This window comes from Mytilus trossulus, chromosome 5 (genome assembly GCF_036588685.1).
Source record: "Mytilus trossulus isolate FHL-02 chromosome 5, PNRI_Mtr1.1.1.hap1, whole genome shotgun sequence".
Taxonomy (NCBI): Eukaryota; Metazoa; Mollusca; class Bivalvia; order Mytilida; family Mytilidae; genus Mytilus; species Mytilus trossulus.
Window position 1 is genome coordinate 59189004 of NC_086377.1, and position 19675 is coordinate 59208678.

General features: G+C 31.6%; 1 protein-coding gene across 3 annotated transcripts in view; it reads right to left on the bottom strand.

Annotated features, from left to right (window-relative positions):
• LOC134718988 (sodium- and chloride-dependent GABA transporter 2-like) overlaps positions 1 to 19675 on the bottom strand; it is a 62627-nt gene that overhangs the window by 35979 nt on the left and 6973 nt on the right. For 2 of the 3 annotated variants that reach the window (XM_063581879.1, XM_063581877.1), the window contains exons 2-5: positions 14047 to 14112; positions 7446 to 7493; positions 4534 to 4755; positions 3683 to 3817 (exon numbers count right to left, since the gene is read on the bottom strand). In XM_063581879.1, the coding sequence (XP_063437949.1) occupies positions 3683 to 3817; positions 4534 to 4624 (226 nt within the window). In that variant the 5' untranslated portion in view covers positions 4625 to 4755; positions 7446 to 7493; positions 14047 to 14112. The remainder of the gene's footprint in view (positions 1 to 3682; positions 3818 to 4533; positions 4756 to 7445; positions 7494 to 14046; positions 14113 to 19675) is intronic. The other variant, XM_063581878.1, reaches the window with a different exon arrangement.

The window sequence follows — 19675 nt, forward strand, 5'->3', positions numbered from 1 at the left end:
CTAAAGTGGAAGTTTCTATTTTTCAAGTTATTACTTCAAACCATTAAGGGATTAAAACTTAACCATGTTTACATCATGTACATATTTCAAAACTGTGACTTGAAAACTTTAAGTGATTAAAACTTGATTTAACAAAATATGATATTTAAAAAAAAAAACAATTTCAATTAGAAGTTCCTTTCTACATCCTAATAGGACAACATTCAGCTATTATGGATAGACAGTGCATGTTTGGTAATTTAACAGCCTAAATATTTGACATGTACATGTATGTATGCTTTCTTTTTGAGGATCAAATTCTCCATACCATTTCAGTCTTCTAAGCATAAATTTTGTTATACAATCAATAATGGACATGATGGAGTTTATGAGACTTTAGCATGTTTAGTGTAAAATTATCAACCACATTATATCATGTGTATAGTTATTACTTGCTAATATCTATTATTCAATGTTTACATAAAAGAAAGCAAAACTATTTCAAAACTGTACTCATTGTCTTAAATACTAATTTTAATTACTAATTATACAAGTATAGCTAGTAATTTACTGTCAAGATGATGACGAAAAATGAAGTAGTACTTGAGAAAGCGTGACAAAATTTTCAAGTTCATTCAAAATATTGAAAAATTCAGCAATCAGGATGTACTTTGATAGAGTTTGTACATTAAAATTAAAGATCTTCGCTCCTTTGTGAATTTTGCAACATACTTGGAATTCTCTGGTTTTATCCATGCAGTGTCAGTAAACAAATGCCTCTACTTTTCTTTTCATTATTAGATTGCATATAGTTTAAAATGCCTGATCTTTGAAAATCTTAGTTTTTTTTAAAAATTTTGGAAGAAAAAAGATGACAATGATAAAAGAATGAAAAACCTAGAGAGAATCATTTCCCACCAAATTTTCAGAGGTGAGGTCAATGCATTTTACCCCAACTATAACACTGATTGATTGTTAGTTGCTTAGCATCCAGTGGTAATTTTTTGTCCTGCAAACAGAATACAGATGAATGGATTGAGTGTTGGTTGCTTAATGTCCAGTGGCAAATGTTTCATGCATAATTAAAGTCCAACCCCAAATAGAAAATGAGATTATGAGTTTAAACGTACTATAACCAAAATGGTAAAAAAAAAAACCAACTTGAAACACAATTCCACTAGACATGATAGACATTGAGATTGCATCGTGCATATTTTAAGAATGTTAAAATACAGAACCTGTTTTTAAGCTGCACCTTCGAATATGCATTTAAGTGCACAACTTGAATGATGTAATGTATTGTAAACTTTCAAGATAGGTCATGTAAGTCAACAACCTAACACACGTCAACAATGCAGATAAAGATAAATATCTGATAATCAAAATTCCTATCTAGCATTTGCCTAATGCACCTTAACAAATTCTTTATTTGATAATGCATACCCTATGCCTTGCAGGTATGGATAGGCAGGTAGAGATTTTTATTTTTTCTATTTTTTGTGTTATTTTCACATTTCTTGACCGGTTTGAGAAAAATACTTCTCCTCACTAGTGAAAAATTTGTTTTTCGGCAAATGATTAGTCCAAGTTTAATTATGACGTCTAAATGGTTTTTTTTCTTCTGAATTTTCATATTGTGACGTCATGAAAAAAGGCGACAATGCCTGATGACGTCGCATATAAAGAACACAAGTTTCTAAAAATCTTTGAAAAAGAAGAATAAAAGTCATTAGAGAAACAGATTCTGACACTATAACTCGTGTATTAAGATATTTCTCCACTCTCTACAGTATCGGCAAGCCTCGTGCTTTAAATAATAAAATTTAACTGTCTGAAGTGGAGAAATATCATAAAACACTTGTTGCAGTGTAGGAATCTATATTTACCCAACAACATTTGTTTCATGTTTAAGAAAAGTAAACCATTTTAGAACATGAAAAAAAAAAAAAACTGATTTGTGTTATTAATTTTTTTCCGTTAGGCTGCTTTTAAGGTGGGTACTATCAAGACTATGGATTCATTTATTTTTTTCGATTGAGGAAACCTTTCATTTTCATGACTATTTGATTTCATGGTTTTCAAAAATTCTGTATTTTTATAATACAGTAAATTTGTAATTTATTGAACATTTGAAATACACAAAAATCGTTGTTCAACAAATAAATACAGTAAGTAGAAAACATCCAACAACATTGAACTGGAAAGAAGAATACAATTGATTTTAAATGTCTGTCTCATATCTTGACTTACATCTTGTAAATAACAATGATAACAATGAGGGTGTGTTGAAAACAAAACTTTACAACAAAAGAGATGATTGTGATTTATCAAATAATTGAGCTATTCTTTTATAAGAATACGTTTTAATTTTTTTATAGATCAAACCGACAATTTAGGCTCCAAGGAGCTTGAACTGCTCACCTAGAATTACGATGCAATGGTGATAATAATAGGAGTTAGGTAGATCTTGATTGAGTCAGTCTGGAAGTTAATCTTTACTTATTTATTAATTAATGCATTATTGGTCCAAGTACACAGTTATTGTCCCTTGATTTTCGTTGTCCACAAATATAGTCCCTAGTGTGGACAGTGCGACTTGTCAATGTTTTTTTAAACTCCTTCCAAATTTATCTATTTATGTTTTATGCCTCAAGTAGCAAGAAGGCGGATAAAATTACACTGTAAAAAAATTTGATTCATGAATTATAATGTAAAGTAGTGATTTGGTCTAGTTCAAAAAGGTCAAAAATTAGCATTTTGGAAGCTGTCAAAAGATTTCAAGACCCCCTTCACATAAAATTGTCCATATTTTGAGTTAGAGCTGATGAAGTTTTCTATAATTTTGATATAATTTATCCCAAAAGTAGTACAACACACTGTAAGAATATTATGGAGAATTCGCAGGTGGGACTTTTTTTATTTTTATTTATTGTCTAAAGGAAATGCACTACGAAATAATTGTGTACTCGGACCTATTGCCTTTTGTGTGTCAGCAAAAATTTTCATGGGTGGAGCAAGCTAAATTTCTTTGAAAAAATTAAGAACACACGTGCAAAAAAATATTTAAAAAATCTTCACTTACAAATGACTTAAGACGTGGCACGGTACTTGTCTATTCCAAATTTATGTATTTGGTTTTCATGTTATGTTTGTTGTTCTCGTGGTGTTTTGTCAGATGCTTGGTCCGTTTCTGTGTGTGTTGCGTTTTGGTGTTGTGTCGTTGTTCTCTTATATTTAATGCGTTTCCCTCGGTTTTAGTTTGTTACCCCGATTTTGTTTTTTGTCCATGGATTTATGAGTTATGAACAGCGGTATACTACTGTTGCCTTTATTTAAGGCTATAGCTATAACATAAGTCCTTCCAAAAATAGACAACAACATCAATATAAAGCGATCTCATCATGCTCATATAACATGTTTACTTATTTATATATTTTTGGGGATGTTTTTGACCGCCACTTTTTAGCACCTCATTTTGGCTATTTCGTGGCGGCCAGTTTTTATTGGTGGAGGAAGTCGGGATTGCCTGGAGAAAACCACAACCTTTGATAGGAAAACTGACAGTCAATTAAGATTGGAGTCAAGTGCACCCTATAACATCATGAACATGTACATTGTATTTAACAGGTATTAGCTTAAAGCTTTTGTTTTCATATTTTAGGCTAGTCAGAGCCTTCTTATACAACATGTACAAGTCGATTACCTTTTGCAATGGGGACATGTTGAGAAAATAATCCCACAATTCCTTTCTGATGATATCCTCCTAACTTCATTTGTATAAAAAGAACTGGTACACAAACTATCAGGAGGTCTACATAGAGAGCCAACAGTGACATACCTAAAAAATAAGATACAGTATAAAAATGAGAATTGGAACATAAACTATCAGGAGGTCTACCAAAGACTAAATGTAGAACCTGAAAATATGTCAAAAGCTTGTAATTTAGTGGTCAGGTGGTTGTGGTTTGTTGCTGTTTTTGATTTGTACATGAATGAAGTTGTAAGTTTGCCAGTTGGAATTGATTTACATTTGTCATTTCAGAGCCTTTTATAGCTTATTGCTCATTCTTGAAGGCTGTTACTTTTCATCTGGTTATGTCATGTTTGTTTGTTTATATAGCATGTATAGGGAATCACTGAAACGTGACAGGAGCGGGCCCCCTCTTACGGCAGTCAGTGGGCCCCCACTTATGAAAATTTCTGGATCCGCGACTGATAAGTATTGTTCGTTTTTTAAACATATTGTTTTTTCCTGTCTTACATATTGTATATTGGTATATTGTTCATGTTCATTTTTTGTACATAAATTAAGCCATTAGTTTTCTTGTTTGAATTGTTTTTGCATTTGTCATTTCAGGGCCTTTTAAAGCTGACTATATATAGATGTGTTAAGTGTTATAGGCCGTACTGTGACCTAAAGTTGTTAGTTTCGTTGTCATTTGGTCTCTCATGGAGAGTTGTCTCATTGGCAATCATACCACATCTTCTTTTTTATAAGTAGTGTATTAGTTATATGTCTTACAAAAAGCACATTGCATATATGTCTTGACCTACCATTGGCTATTCTAAAGAAAGACATATACATAGGATACACAGAGATCAATGCCAGTTGAAGGAGATTCCACGGAGCTATGAATTCACCCATTGTTAGTCCTTTTATTACGTAATCACTATAAATAATCTCAAGAATGGGGAATCTGGTATAAATATCTATATCACATTTTATATCACAATAACACTATGTTACGTATTCCAGACTGGTTCCAAATCCATGATCTGGAAAAAAAAATATAAAACATCTAATTAATCAATCAATACATACATGTACTAATAATCTGTTCAAAAACTAGTACAGTGATTCCTTTATCAATTGTTAGATACCATTTTCTGTGGAACGTTACATTTCTCATTTGAATTTTTTTACATTGTCTTAGGCCAATTAAAATTAATTGCTAGATTTTCATCCCCGCCCGCCCCTCTGAAATCGTCCCGCCCCGATTTTTTTTATTTAACAAAAATGTGATTTCCGGACTTTGTTCATGTCTGTTACCGGGAACCATCGATAATTTCGTTTCATTCAAAACTTCCTGTTTCAAATTTCGTTTTTGTATTTCTTCGAGTAATCTAACGAAAATGAATAAGTCGACATATTCTGCTGCTCTATGATGACAATATCATCTCCCGAGATTGAAACGAGAAGGGCATGAAATATTCGAGTTACGATCACTAAAACGCCTTGTCCTTGAACGCAAATTGCGGTAGTCACAAGTGAATTGAAAACCGTGTTTTTTACTTTATTTATACAATGACTTTGTGTCAGGAAATTTGGACTGAATGATTTCCAAAGCGCAAGAATTGTAGAAATTGACACAAGCACGAACTTTTTTGATTTATGACCGTATATTGAGAAAAAAAAGTCGACAAACACGCATTTTAATTATAACACGCCCTTATATTTACCCATGGCTGTTGTTTTTGTTGACAAACAGTAAACACCTTCTGTAACTGTCCCAATACCCTCAATTTAGTCATTAAACAACAACTACTTTTTGGTTAAGTTCATGTTTTACATCATAATTACTTTCAACACTGAGTTTAAATTTTATTCTGTACTCATAATACTTGTGTTGCATACAATTGTACCAATACATTTTATTGATTTTATGGGGACTACAAACCATTGATTAGAAAGCAAAATAAATTTGGTGTAGGTATAGTCCAACTGAAGAGAGCATTTCTCTTCTTTTTGATGTATACTATAAATAGGTTTCTAAAGCGGAAATTACATGTATAACAGTGGTTGCCAATCAGGGATTTTTATTTAAGAGTTTAAAAAATAGTGAATGATTCCTTATACAGCATGTATATACATTATACAACTTGTTTTCCACTAGCATATACTCCGCGGTATGAAGAACTCGTGATAAGTGTTTCATATGAAATAAAATTTTAAAAATAAAATCCTCCCACCCGCCCCATTTTTTTCAAAAATTTGGATGAAAATCTACTAATTAATTTCAGTTGGCCTTATCAGGGCCTTTTATAGCTGACTATGCGGTATGGGCTTTGCTCATTGTTGAAGGCCATAAGGTGACCAGTAGTTGTTCATGTTTGTGTCATTTTGATCTTTTGTGGATAGTTGTCTCATTGGCAATCATACCACATCTTCTTTTTAATACAGTACGATTGATCCATGAATTAAATATTCAAAGGGAATGTCAAATATTCTAAAGCTTGTATGCATAACTTGGCAAAACCATCGAAATTAAATACCCATGAACGTGAAAGTTTATTGTAATCCCTGAAATTTTGTATCCACAAAAATAAATTAATCCACAGTAATACTGTAAATTTGATATTATTGTGAGGTTTTTATTAATGAGAATAATGTGACTTGGTGAGTATATATAGCAATAATAAGGACTATATTTTGTAATATTTTGTACAAAATGCTGTTAGGAGATTTTCTGGAAATCTAAATAAATCATAATCTGGCATATTTGTCCATTTCTGAAAATCGCAATAATAAATGTACAATTAAATTCTGAATTTACAATAGTTACTTTTTGTATAGTAATACTATCAAGAGTTCAGTACATGTTATAGTGGTTTCAACCCATTGTTTTGTGTGCCTTTTTCTGTATATATATTCTTAATTATTTAGTCGATTTTTAGCAGTTCTGTCCCCTTAATCTCTATTATATACGTGCTATTTTCTAAATCCAGTCCACACCATCCAATATAGACATATAATTCTAATTTAATTTGACCTGGCTTAAGGTGGTACCCAACACTTTCACTTAAATTAATTTGGCTCGTTTAATTTTTATAAAATTTTGTCAAAGTATTTACTATATATGTATATATATATATATATATAAAAAAATTATAAAAATTTCAAAAATTTTAAACCAACCATTTTGTCAGAAAAATTACACTGGTTATATAGCAGTTTGACGAACACCAATTGTGATTATTGAGAAGCTTTATATATTCCTTTTACAACACAACGTCATTAAAATGTGAGCTAACTTTACAGAATTATCTCCCTGTAGTGTTAGGTACCACCTTTAATTTATAATTGGTATGAAACATTTATATCTGAAAAAAACATTAAACAAATAGTGAAATTAGCACTGACATATCAAAATCAGGACGGTCATTTATAAAATATGTACTAAAACAGATTGATAACTGTACAGAAAACTATAGTACAAATGGGCTAAGTCAAATATGAGTCAACTAGAACAATACTGATATGTTTATAATTACTTACCGTGAAATTTTCAAAAGGTCAGTAAAAAGCAGTAAACCCTATTCTATGGCAATTATAAAACAAAAGTATGTAAACTGAATCATAACTCCACACAGATGTAGTTATAACGAAACTTAGGTCATATTCCTGAAACCTTGATGATTTAGTGATCACTTCAACCTCTTTAAAAATAGTTTGATCTTAAACTAACCTTAGTGTATGCCAACACTTGACAAATTTCTTCCTCGTGTCAATGTAACTGAAAAAAATATAATAAGATGTAATTTCCTTGTGAAATAATTTCAAAAATCATACATTTCCTTGAATAAGATGTGTATCAGATTATTTAAGGTAGATCATCAGGTGTCTTTTTCAATTATTAGCATCCATTCTGAGCATTTTTCCGAAAAAAAAAATGTTATATGTTTAAAATTTTTTACTAAGTAAGGGATATTCCAGAAAAAAATGAATGAGGCGGGGGGGGGGTTGGAAGGCAGTTTTTGTCAGCACCCGCCACCCAGACAATTGTAATTGATAATTATAGTGCATTACAGTGTGAAAAGTTGCTCTGATACCCATCACCAATGTATTATTAATACAATACAGTGCCTTCCAACGCCCCCTACTTTTTTTTCTGGAATAGCCCTAAGTATCATTCAACAATTGGCCATGACAATTACAATGTCAATGAAAGTAAAACTGAAACTTGTGAATCTTTGAATTTAAATATTTATCTATCAGAAAATGAAATGCTGATAACAATGATAAAGGGGTCTTAAAAATAAAAAATAAAACATTTAAAATCAAGGGCAGATATAATTGTACTGAATTTGATGACAATTTGTGTTCTTTTTATTTTAAGAAAATAATGCACTTGACCTCCAATTTTATTTGATAATGAAATTTCCTTGTATAAAAATAAGTTTAAAAAAATCATACATTTCCTTGAAATTATTTCCATAATTTTCAATATCATATAAATAAATGAGATGTAAGGTGAGACACTCATAATACTGTGAAATTAGGTATGTTGTCTAGTGGTTTATTTTTCCTTATGTCATGTATGTGTAAAGTTGGGATGAGAACATAATTATCAATGAATACATTTTGTAACATGAATAATGAAACTGAGGTCAAGACAACTGAACCCTGACCTTTCGGAAGATATGTACTAAAACATATTTTGCAATCTATTTTCAATCTACAGACAAATTATTACATTAGTAATATGACATTATACAAATTGTACTTTTAGTTATATATCATGTATATATCATGTATATATCATGTATATATCATGTATATAGTGACTGAGTAACTACAAAATGAAACCTAATTATCATTGATGAACCAAGAACATAAGGTCATTTGAAAGTTTATTATTATATAAACTATATCATGTCCATGCATTACAATCAACTTGAAAAAATAAAATTGTTAATCTTTTTGGATTATCAGTCCTGTCAAACGGTCTCTAACAGCTATGTCAAAAATGTTCATTTATAGTGAAGAGTCAATTAAGTTACTTATACCAAGGATTTGTATAGTTAGATCTAACTATACAAATCCTTGCTTATACTATTAAACAATTTTCACTGATAGATCTTCTAAGAAAACTGAAATATGTAGATTTACTTCTTCTTAATTTTCAAAATGACTCTAGCATCAGTGTCAACAATGCATTTCAAAATCTTTTTTTCCTTGGTGGTCCTTGAAGAAAATCTATTGGTCCTCACTATTAATTCTATTGAAAAATACTAAAATTGGGTCAGTCCTATGCAAAATTTTGGTGGTAAAATCCTGAGGAATGCCACTTTTCTCGAACTATGCAAAACGTGGACAGTTTATCAACCTTTACCTAAAGAATGTACACAAGCTGATGTTATTATTTTCAGAAATACAAGTTGTTATATATTTTGATCGTACTGACTGTACTACATGTATGCATACCACATGACGTAACACACATTGTAACCACAATATCTTATCAAACAAAATATTTCCTGTGTGACTGATGTATATTGGCCTTTCTATAAATGTGGGTGTTACAACATCATTACATGTATATTTGTTAAAAATTGTTATAATTCCTTCTTCAGCAATGCAAATATTAATGCTATCTTTTTTATTTTTAAGATTGGGTGGCTGGACACTCCATATTACCATGGTATTATTCACAATTTAAACAAACACCCCATGTCCCCAGATATCCATTAACTTAGGTTTACATCAAGTTTCAATAAGGCCAAGAAAATTATCAATAATTAATCCATCTTTGTATTGTATTTGGTATTCCCACAAAAGGGGAGCCCCCCCCCCCCCCCCCCCAAGGATCTGCCAATGCTAACTGTGCCCTTATATTTTTTATTGCAGATTTGATCCTGAACACATATATAATGTTTGAATACAACTAATCAAGATTATGAAAAAAAATACAAAAAGACCGCAAAACCATATCAAATCTCCTTTGATTCACTTTGAAAACAAAACATGGTTTAAGACATATATATTTATAAATCATGTGTGATAGCATTTTATCTATGGTTTGAAAATATATCCTACCAACAAATAATATGTTAATATCACTGCCCACCCTATATCATGTCAGATGAATCACGTTTACAGTGTACAGAATTTATAAACCTTATGAAATGTTTCAAATAATTTATCCCTTTAATTAAGATAATTATTTTCTCTGAAACAATCTTAATTTTCTCTGAAACAATCTTAATTTTCTCAAAATTTACAATCAATATCAACCTACATGTACTTCAACACACACTTTTACTACATCTCAAACTAATAGTGACCACAATACATCCTTTTCAAGAGCTACTCCTGTTTCATTTCTTAATATTCAGAAGGGATGGTTTGTTTTAAATATCCTGGATAATAATGTAGTCAATTAGTTAAGCTTTTTAAGAACTTGAAAGTAAAATAGAAAATATATTTAAACTTGGAATTATTTTTAATTATGGAATTTGCAAAATTTTCTGTCCTGGAAATTTTTAATAAATTCCCTGTTTATTTGGTATAATAATGTTTTGAGTGGTTCATAACACTTTCCATATAATTTATTTTGTATAGATAGTGTTGTGCGCGGCACAGTACATTCTATTGGAAATGTACTATCTTCTTTGTAAAAGAAAGTGTTGTGCGCAGCACAGACCATTGAAGTACAGAATAAGCATGGAATTTACCAGAAATTTCAAGCACAGGAAATTATGAAAATTCCATAATTAATAATAATTCCAAGTTTAAATAATAGCCTGTTAAATGTTATTTTGTACAGTTTTGAGCAAATTGGTATAGTTATCATGGTTATATTAGCTTCCCATTTTTTCCTCCATGAACCCAAGGGTGTGGTGTTCCTGATTCATAAACAATAAGTTAATTTATGCAACTTTTAACCTTAATGTCTGTATGGTTGAATTGGTGCTAAATAGTCATAAAAAAGTCACATGACCTTTACAGTAGGTTGAAATCAGATACATGTATATGTAAACATTCATGCAGATGTATGGGGTCATGTAACAGTTAAAGATCACAAGAATATAAAAACATATGGCTCTAGATCTTCAGATTTGTCTTACAAGCCACATATAAATAACTTTCTAAATCTCTATTTATTTGATTTATATCATTATAATCCTACCGAGAATATTGGTACAGCACAGTTTTCTATTTTCAGTAAAGACCGAACTAAATATTGTGTCACATTGTGTGTTTAAAGTTTCTCCCAATTCCATACTGAAAATATGATCAAGGAAATTAAGGAATTCATTTATACCTTTAGTATATATTAAATTCCGCGAGGTGAACCAACGCCTGTGAAATCGTTTTGGTAGAGTCCCTGAAGTGGATACCTTGGTATGCCGGGTTGTCAAATTATACAACTCGGCATACCAAGGTATCCACTTCAGGGACTCTACCAAAACGATTTCACAGGCGTTGGTTCACCTCGCAGAATTTAATTTATTATTTAATCGTGAACCCCTGCATCCGAAAGGAACCGCCAAGCTAACAGCGCCGATCTACAGGCCACCAGCATATACATGGACCAAAGAATATTCCATACTTACAACGAAATAACAACTGAATCAAGATGACCAAGATGTCCGGTACCACCTATACATCTATAAATGATAGCAGATATAAATGATTGCAGAAGAAACGTACCACGGGCGCCGATCTTAAATGAACTAGGAATTCACAACTATGCCATTATACAGACCAACTACTGCAGACGATCCAAAAATTATATAGTCACCAAATAATTAACAAAGGAACAGTTTTTGACAATTTTATTATCCACAGCGGCGATCATAATCTTCCTATTGTTGCCGACGCGCCGGGAAGTAGTAACCTCCAACTATGGCCAGGTTGGAAGAGAAGCCTTGCGAAGTGGTAGGAACCATGGGAAGTTCGTCCTATTAGATGCCAAGCCTTTAGAACAATTTCATGTATCATATAATAGTAAAACGAACTCAAGTTACATTGTATACTAACTTTAATTTTCTATATTTATCTTATCTATTTATAACTCTGTATTGCTACTTTCACTTTTCATTGTTTCTCTCACCATGATGACGTCAAATTCAATGCACCACTTTGAGTACTTCAGGGGCTCAATTTCTGTATAAAAATTGTCCTGATGAAGCCTGCCTTGCAGGCGAAACATGTAGACATAGATAATAAAATTGCAGATCTTTTGAAGTGTTGTTGTCAATTTCAATTATTATTCTTTAGTATATATATATACACTCTTTTGTTTTTCCAAAAATACAAATTACAAATTGGGGTATGTTTTTAAGGTTAAAAGAAATACAAGGAATGTTTTAATTTGACTTCTTAGACTATAAGTAAGAACCTTTATGAAATTACATGATAAATTTTAAGTTTTAATTTGTATATACATGTACATTAATTTCAATTGCACAAATATTAATGTTTCTCTATCAATAATTCCATTTGGTGTACAAAATAAATCAAAGTTCAGAAGCAAAGTTCTAACAAACACTATTCATAACTGACTTTTTCGTATAGATTTTTTTTTAAATTTTTGTACATTTCTTGGAAAAAGAATAATAAAGGAAGTTCTACTCCATATATTTCTATTGAAAATACCAAAATAAACATTAATTCCAAAAATCTTATTCCTGTATTAAATATCATTAAAAATAACTAATTCTTTCCAATAAAATTGCAACAATTTTATGTGTCCTAAGCAAAAACCCAGACTCCCACAAAAGCTGAATGGTCAATGCCTTTGTCAGATTGACCAGTGTAATGATATCAATTACTGGTCATTATTTTCCTCAATCCATAAGTAAGTGGTAACTTTGTAATCAAAATGTCATTCTAATGATATAACTTAAGTCTACTTCCATTCTTGTATAACAGCTGTGTTTAGGGAAGTTAAAGCACTATAAAGAAATCATTCAAGATTTTGATACATCCTTGGAGTAAAGGAATCATATGAGGGTCACCATGGGAGATTTTAATACTTCCTAAAGGTATATTAAAAGTGATCAGTTGAGGGTCAGTGTGGGAGGTTTTAACTTTTGACTTCCTCAGTTTCAATTTAATACCTCCTCAGAGTAAAGGAATCAATCAAGGATTAGTATTTGAGATTTTAATACACCCTTAGAGTGAAGAAATCCCCAGAGAAAAGTTTAAGAGTCATTGTAGGAAATAAAACCTCCTTAACTTCAATCACTTCGATATTTTATTGGTAGGGGTGTGCCATTTTTGCCTCAAAAAACGTACCCATTTTAATATAACATTCACTGAAATTCAGTACCTATAGTTATATAAATATTTAAGAAAGAATGACCTATATATATATATTTCCGGGGTTAATTTAATATAATGATTGACCATTAATAATGTAAGATTCGCAATAGCATATTTATATATGATATGTACCCCAAATCAATATACAGTTATCAAACATAAATGCATTTTAATATAGGATGTCATTTAAAAGGAGGGTCATTTTTATATAAAATCTCGCAAAATTATGACCCATATTTTTGGCACATCCCTGTATACCCAATAATAGGAAGTTACCCCCTCTACATGTTAATATAGTGAACTGGTATATTACTGAATATGTGTTTGATCAACGATCAGTGATAAAGTTAATATCATGGGCATGGAGAGCTAAATGCACATTCAGTAATGTACAATAAATACTATTTATCCTGCAATTTTGGGTGGGTTTTTTTATACTTCTATCACCCCACAGAACCCTGTAATTCTGTTACAACATGTAATAGCATAGACAGAGCCCCCTTTTCAGGGGAAAAAAATGGTTGATTATGGAGGGAACCACTAAAGCATGACTGGAGCCCCCTTGCCCCCCCTCCCCAACCCCCAATCCCCATCATATTGACCTGCTGAGGGCTTTTAGTATACTGGTAGTTTTCAGTAAACATATGTAATGTATATACTAGTAATAAATAAATAAAAGAAAGGGAATTGTAGCAAGCATTTACGCTTAACTCTCCTCTTAAAACTATGGAAAGCATCACCATCATATAATTACCTTGCTATTTAAAGTCTTATGTACCTTTACATAAACATCTACATACATGTTTATCTATCAGACAAATAGATCATTATTATACACGTAAACTTTGCATATATAATATAAAATATACACCCTTCATTTAACATGCTAAAATATTTATCCATTTTTCTCCATTAAAAATTAAACGTAAACATTCAAAACAAGTATCATTTAATGATTTCTCCATTTCAAATTAGAAGCAGACAGCAAAAATAATTAATAACCAATGACAACAAACCTTTCTGTCCCTGTGTCTGCTGCTGCTGCTGAATGTGACACAAATTACAATGGCATGCTGTAAAACCTGGAAGAGAATCAATAAAGAATTGTAAATCAATATTTTTTCATTAGTATAGTTTATGAAAGAAAACATTTATCTTATAATTCCTGGAAACCTTTTCAGTTTTATTATAGAGGTATAATATTAATTGTTTATGCTCCAGTTATGAAAGCTTTAAAGTAGGTCTTTAATGCAAAATCTTCGAAGTTTTATGTAGGTACAATATATGCTCCAGTTAGGAAAGAATCTGGTGTATTATATTTCTAGAACCTTTTCAGTTTTATGCATAAAGGTATAATAAGTGCTTATGCTCCAGTTATGGAAGCTTAAGTCGGTCATTAATGCAAAGTCTGCATTGTTCAGTTGTTTTCTATGTCATAGAGGGAATTTCCATTTCTTAAATTAAAATTATATATTTTTGTATCTAAATTGTATTGATTTTCTTTTACATGTAGATAATTGTAAAGGTTCGGTAGCTTATTGACAGTACAGCAAAATTGAAATTGAAAATGAGGAATTTGTCAAAGAGACAACAACCCCACCAAAGTGAAAGAGCAGACAACATGTACATGTATGTCAAATGTCTTGCACACAAACTTCCACAAAAATCAAAGTAAACAGCTGTTAAAAACATGAAACATATAAAGTTTCAAGCTTAAAAATCACAGAGGGGGTTGCACTTTAATATTGTTATATAAATATGTACATGTATACACATTTAAATGCATACATGTACATGTATCATGTAATATGATTCTACTCAAATATCACAATATATCATTCCTTTACATGCAATCAAAATATCATGTTATTGGTAATGGAAAACTCCCACCCTTCAGTCATTGTCAGTAGGAAATCTAAACATTCTAGACTAATCCATCAATATTGCAGTATGGCCCATCTGCAGCAAGGTTCAATATCACAACTTTTGTGTTGACAAACTTATAGTTAATTAAGTGATACAATATTCAGAGATGACTCCAGTTGGTTTCAAATGGGTCCCTTGACCATCAAAATTGGGAATTGTAATCCAATTGGGAATTTTTTCCGCATAAAATCTATGATGAAATAATATTATTTTCCTGTAAAAATGGGAATTGTATCAAGTTTCACCTGTAGATATATTCTATTTCATCATGAATGATCGAGTTTTGATTTTTTTTTCTGAATTGGGAATTTATTTTCACACAATTTTTTGGGGCCGCTGAAGGAATTGCGGCCCTAAACTATATATTGGAATCATCCCTGATATTTGGCCTAATGATAAATCTGCCACCAATCATGAGCCCAAAAAGCAGATTGGTAAATGTTTTGCGCTAAACCCAAAAAGTTAAAGAAATAATACCATTTAGTTAATCCGTACCGTCAATTTTAAATTGAAATATATATATATGTTCTTTTTACATAGTTATTATTAAGTACAGTTTTTAATCCCTTCTCTAATAACTGTCAGAGCAACTTTCATACAATTATCCATAATGCAATTCCACAATTTTCCTTATGCCCCTGCTAAATGTCAATGTAGTTTTGGATACATACATTGTATATATATGTAACCTTTGAGAATAATAAATCATTAGACTTACTTGAAAAAATGTACTGATTTCTCAGTAATTTAACATGGGTCATTTCTAAATTATACTGATGCATAATTATTCATCTATTGATACAATGGAACATGAGCCTGCATAATTACTACAACAAGAGGTCCCTTGAGGAACACAAAAAAATTAATACATTTACGGCGAATGAACAAAAAAGGGGGACAGCAAAATAATATTCCCAGTTAATGGAGCTATCATTCAGATTTTTATGGGGTGGCTAAAATGAAATTTAAAAAAAACCAGCAGGACAGAGATTACAACTCAAATAAATGCAGAACAAAATTTTTCATCCTAGCCCCCCCCCCCCTCTAAAAATTAAGTTGTGGCTCCCCAATAAGGAGTTTACTAGCCATCTCATTGAAATACGTACAATTCCAACACAATTCCAATGTACATGAACATTTAATAATGAAATTTAAAAATAAAACATTGACACAAGGTTCAGGTAAAATAGGAAAGATTTATATGTACATATGAAGGGTGTGGCAGTAAGGATGATACTAAATAAAATTGAGAATGGAAATGGGGAATGTGTCAAAGAGACAACAACCCGACCAAAATAAAAAAACACAACAGCAGAAGGTCACCAACAGGTCTTCAATGTAGCGAGAAATTCCCGCACCCGGAGGCGTCCTTCAGCTGGCCCCTAAACAAATATATACTAGTTCAGTGATAATGAACGCCATACTAATTTCCAAATTGTACACAAGAAACTAAAATTTAAATAATACAAGACTAACAAAGGCCAGAGGCTCCTGACTTGGGACAGGCGCAAAAATGCGGCGGGGTTAAACATGTTTGTGAGATCTCAACCCTCCCCCTATACCTCTAACCAGTGTAGAAAAGTAAAAGCATAACAATACGCACATTAAAATTCAGTTCAAGAGAAGTCCGAGTCTGATGTCAGAAGATGTAACCAAAGAAAATAAACAAAATGACAATAATACATAAATAACAACAGACTACTAGCAGTTAACTGACATGCCAGCTCCAGACTTCAATTAAACTGACTGAAAGATTATGATTTCATCATATGAACATCAGGCACAATCCTTCCCGTAAGGGGTTTAGTATCATACCATCATAACATATATGAGAAGAACATAACCCGTGTCATGCCAACAACTGTTTTTAGAATAAATGTGTTTAGTTCCGACGCAAAGACCTTATCAGTGACTCAATATTAACGCCAAAATATGCAATCTTTAATGACTTGACAACAGTATCGTAATTATATCCCTTCTTAATAAGTCTATTCAAAGGTTTTGTAAGTTTATGAGGTGAATACTGACACCTTTGTGCTTTATAAAGAATATTTCCATAAAAAATTGGATGTGAAATACCTGAACGTATAAAAAGTCTGCATGTTGAGCTATATTTACGAATGATGTCTTTATACCGATGATAAAATTTAGTAAATGTTTTGACTAGTTTGTGATATCGAAAACCCTGGTGTAATAATTTTTCAGTAATACATAAATTTCTCTCGTTAAAATCTAAAACATTGTTACATACACGAGCGAATCGTACAAGTTGAGATATATAAACACCGTAAGATGGTGACAAGGGAACGTCACCATCTAAAAACGGATAATTAACGATAGGAAATGAAAAATCATCCCTTTTATCATAAATTTTAGTATTCAGCTTTCCGTTAGTGATAAAGATATCAAGATCGAGGAAAGGGCAGTGGTCATTGTTAGTATTAGCTTTATTTAAAGTGAGTTCACCAGGATAAATTTCATTAATATACATACTGAAGTCGTCATTATTGAGAGCCAAAATATCATCCAAATATCTAAAAGTATTATTAAATTTGTTTATCAGATGTTGTTTTGATGGGTCTTTGCTTATTTTTGTCATAAATTGTAACTCGTAACAATACAAAAAGAGGTCCGCAATAAGTGGTGCACAGTTAGTCCCCATTGGAATTCCGATAATCTGACGATATACGGAATCCCCAAAGCATGGGTTTCCTGTCATCAAATGGCAAAGTCATCTAAGTTAACTTAAAATGATGTACGAAAAACTTTCAAAGAGATGATTTTAACTTCAGAATTTAGAATTAAGGCCAATCACCTTAGGTTATAATGAAAGTAACAATACAAATGTAGCTTCCTTTTGGGTGACTTCTGTGTATGTCTAGGAAATCCTGATAGGAAATGCAAGTACTTACAAAATCAACTGATAAAATAGAGAAAGTTATATTTATTTATCGGACCACAGATGAATTATCAAGTTGTGATTAGTTAAACGCTGTCACGTGGTGACCCCCTATGAGACCCTATGGGGTTAGTAAGTTTCATATGGGGTTCATGACGCGTTAATGGCGACGTCATCTATTAATGTTGTTGTGTTTCATTGTTTATTTTTCAACAAAACGCCTCAGAAAAAGTCCAGCATACGATAAATTCGTTATACGGTTAACTACTGACCCCCTACGGATCCATAAAGGGTGAATAAAATTCATAGGGGACTCAGCCTCTGGCCTCACCCCCTATGGATTTTACTAACCCTCGTTGGATCCGTAGGGGGTTGGTAGCGAACCATATAACTTAAAATATAATTCTGTAAGCATGAAAGTACAAAAAATGTACAAGTCTATATATCAAAGATAATAAAATCCCTGCAGATAAACATGTAAATAAATATATATAGTTAAATCAGATAATCCTGCAAATGGGATAAATGGGACGCATCAAGAAATATGGGCAGGAATTCGCTAGTGAAATTTTAGGGTCAATAGTGTTTATCCAATTAAAAAATAAAGAAATCATGCAAATTTGGAGAATAAACATTGTTTAAATATCAAAGTGGGTTAGTCTTTATTGCCAAATGCAAAAAAATTGGATCCAATTGAAAAAATCAACAAAAAATCAGCACTTGTTAAGTGCTGGCAGTTGAAAACTGTAGACAAAAAGTGTGACATTTCTGCAGTGGCAAAACCCCTAGCCATATTTAGAATATGCCTGAAGAATTGTTCTACTATAATAGTTGAAAATCAACTGCAAAATGATCGGTCTATCATTTAGAAACCCCATTTTGTACAGAATCCGATTATTGCTGCAAATAAAATACGTTTGAAAATGGACAAGTGCATGTAACTTTTCGGGTCAACAAATGTTACATGCACCTTTTCATTAGCTGATTAGCTTTGGAAACAAGTTATTGGTCCAGCATGGCAAATTTTGAAAGCTGTCAACAATGGGTACAATTTGGATTTCATGATTTTTATCAATCAACTGAAGTTTGAAAAATATAGAAGGTAAGAAAATTTATTTCATTTTCGTGTCAATACTGCCCAATAATACTCATCTTTTTATAACAGTTGCATACTTTTTATAGTAAGCATTACCATAATTATTTTTTTCACATTTCAACCCACTGACAATTACATTAAAATGTGGCTTTGCCATCTTTCACACTTGGCATCTACCAGTGATCAAGCAGATGATAAGCGAGTGGGACCAGGTTAATTTTACCTCACAATGAAGTGTTACATGCACTTTCTGTGTAAATTAGGTTCTTTGATAATGATGTGTGACTTGCTTTGCAATTTTGTCAAAAAATATAAGTTTATCTTGTATTTAAACAGGTTTGACCCTTACGATATCCATTTTATTGCTGGAGAGATTTCTGTACATAACATTGACACGAAAATATTTACCAAGGAAAGGTGTCTATGATACATGCAAAAGCTTTTTTTTGTACGGTTTGCCTTATCAATCTAATTTATTACATGAAATACCACAGATTAATTGCCAATTTGATTAACTAGTACTTGTATTCATTCTCAGCATTATAAAGATAACTGGCCACTTAATTTGAAAACATAAAATGTAACATTGACACCAGAATAAAAACAATATTACTTTATTACACTTAAAGCATAATTGGCCAGTGCATAATATTAAATCAAATGTAAATTTATGCTGAATTCTAAACAGAGAAGTTGTTGATCTTTCTTGATTTCTAGACTTTAC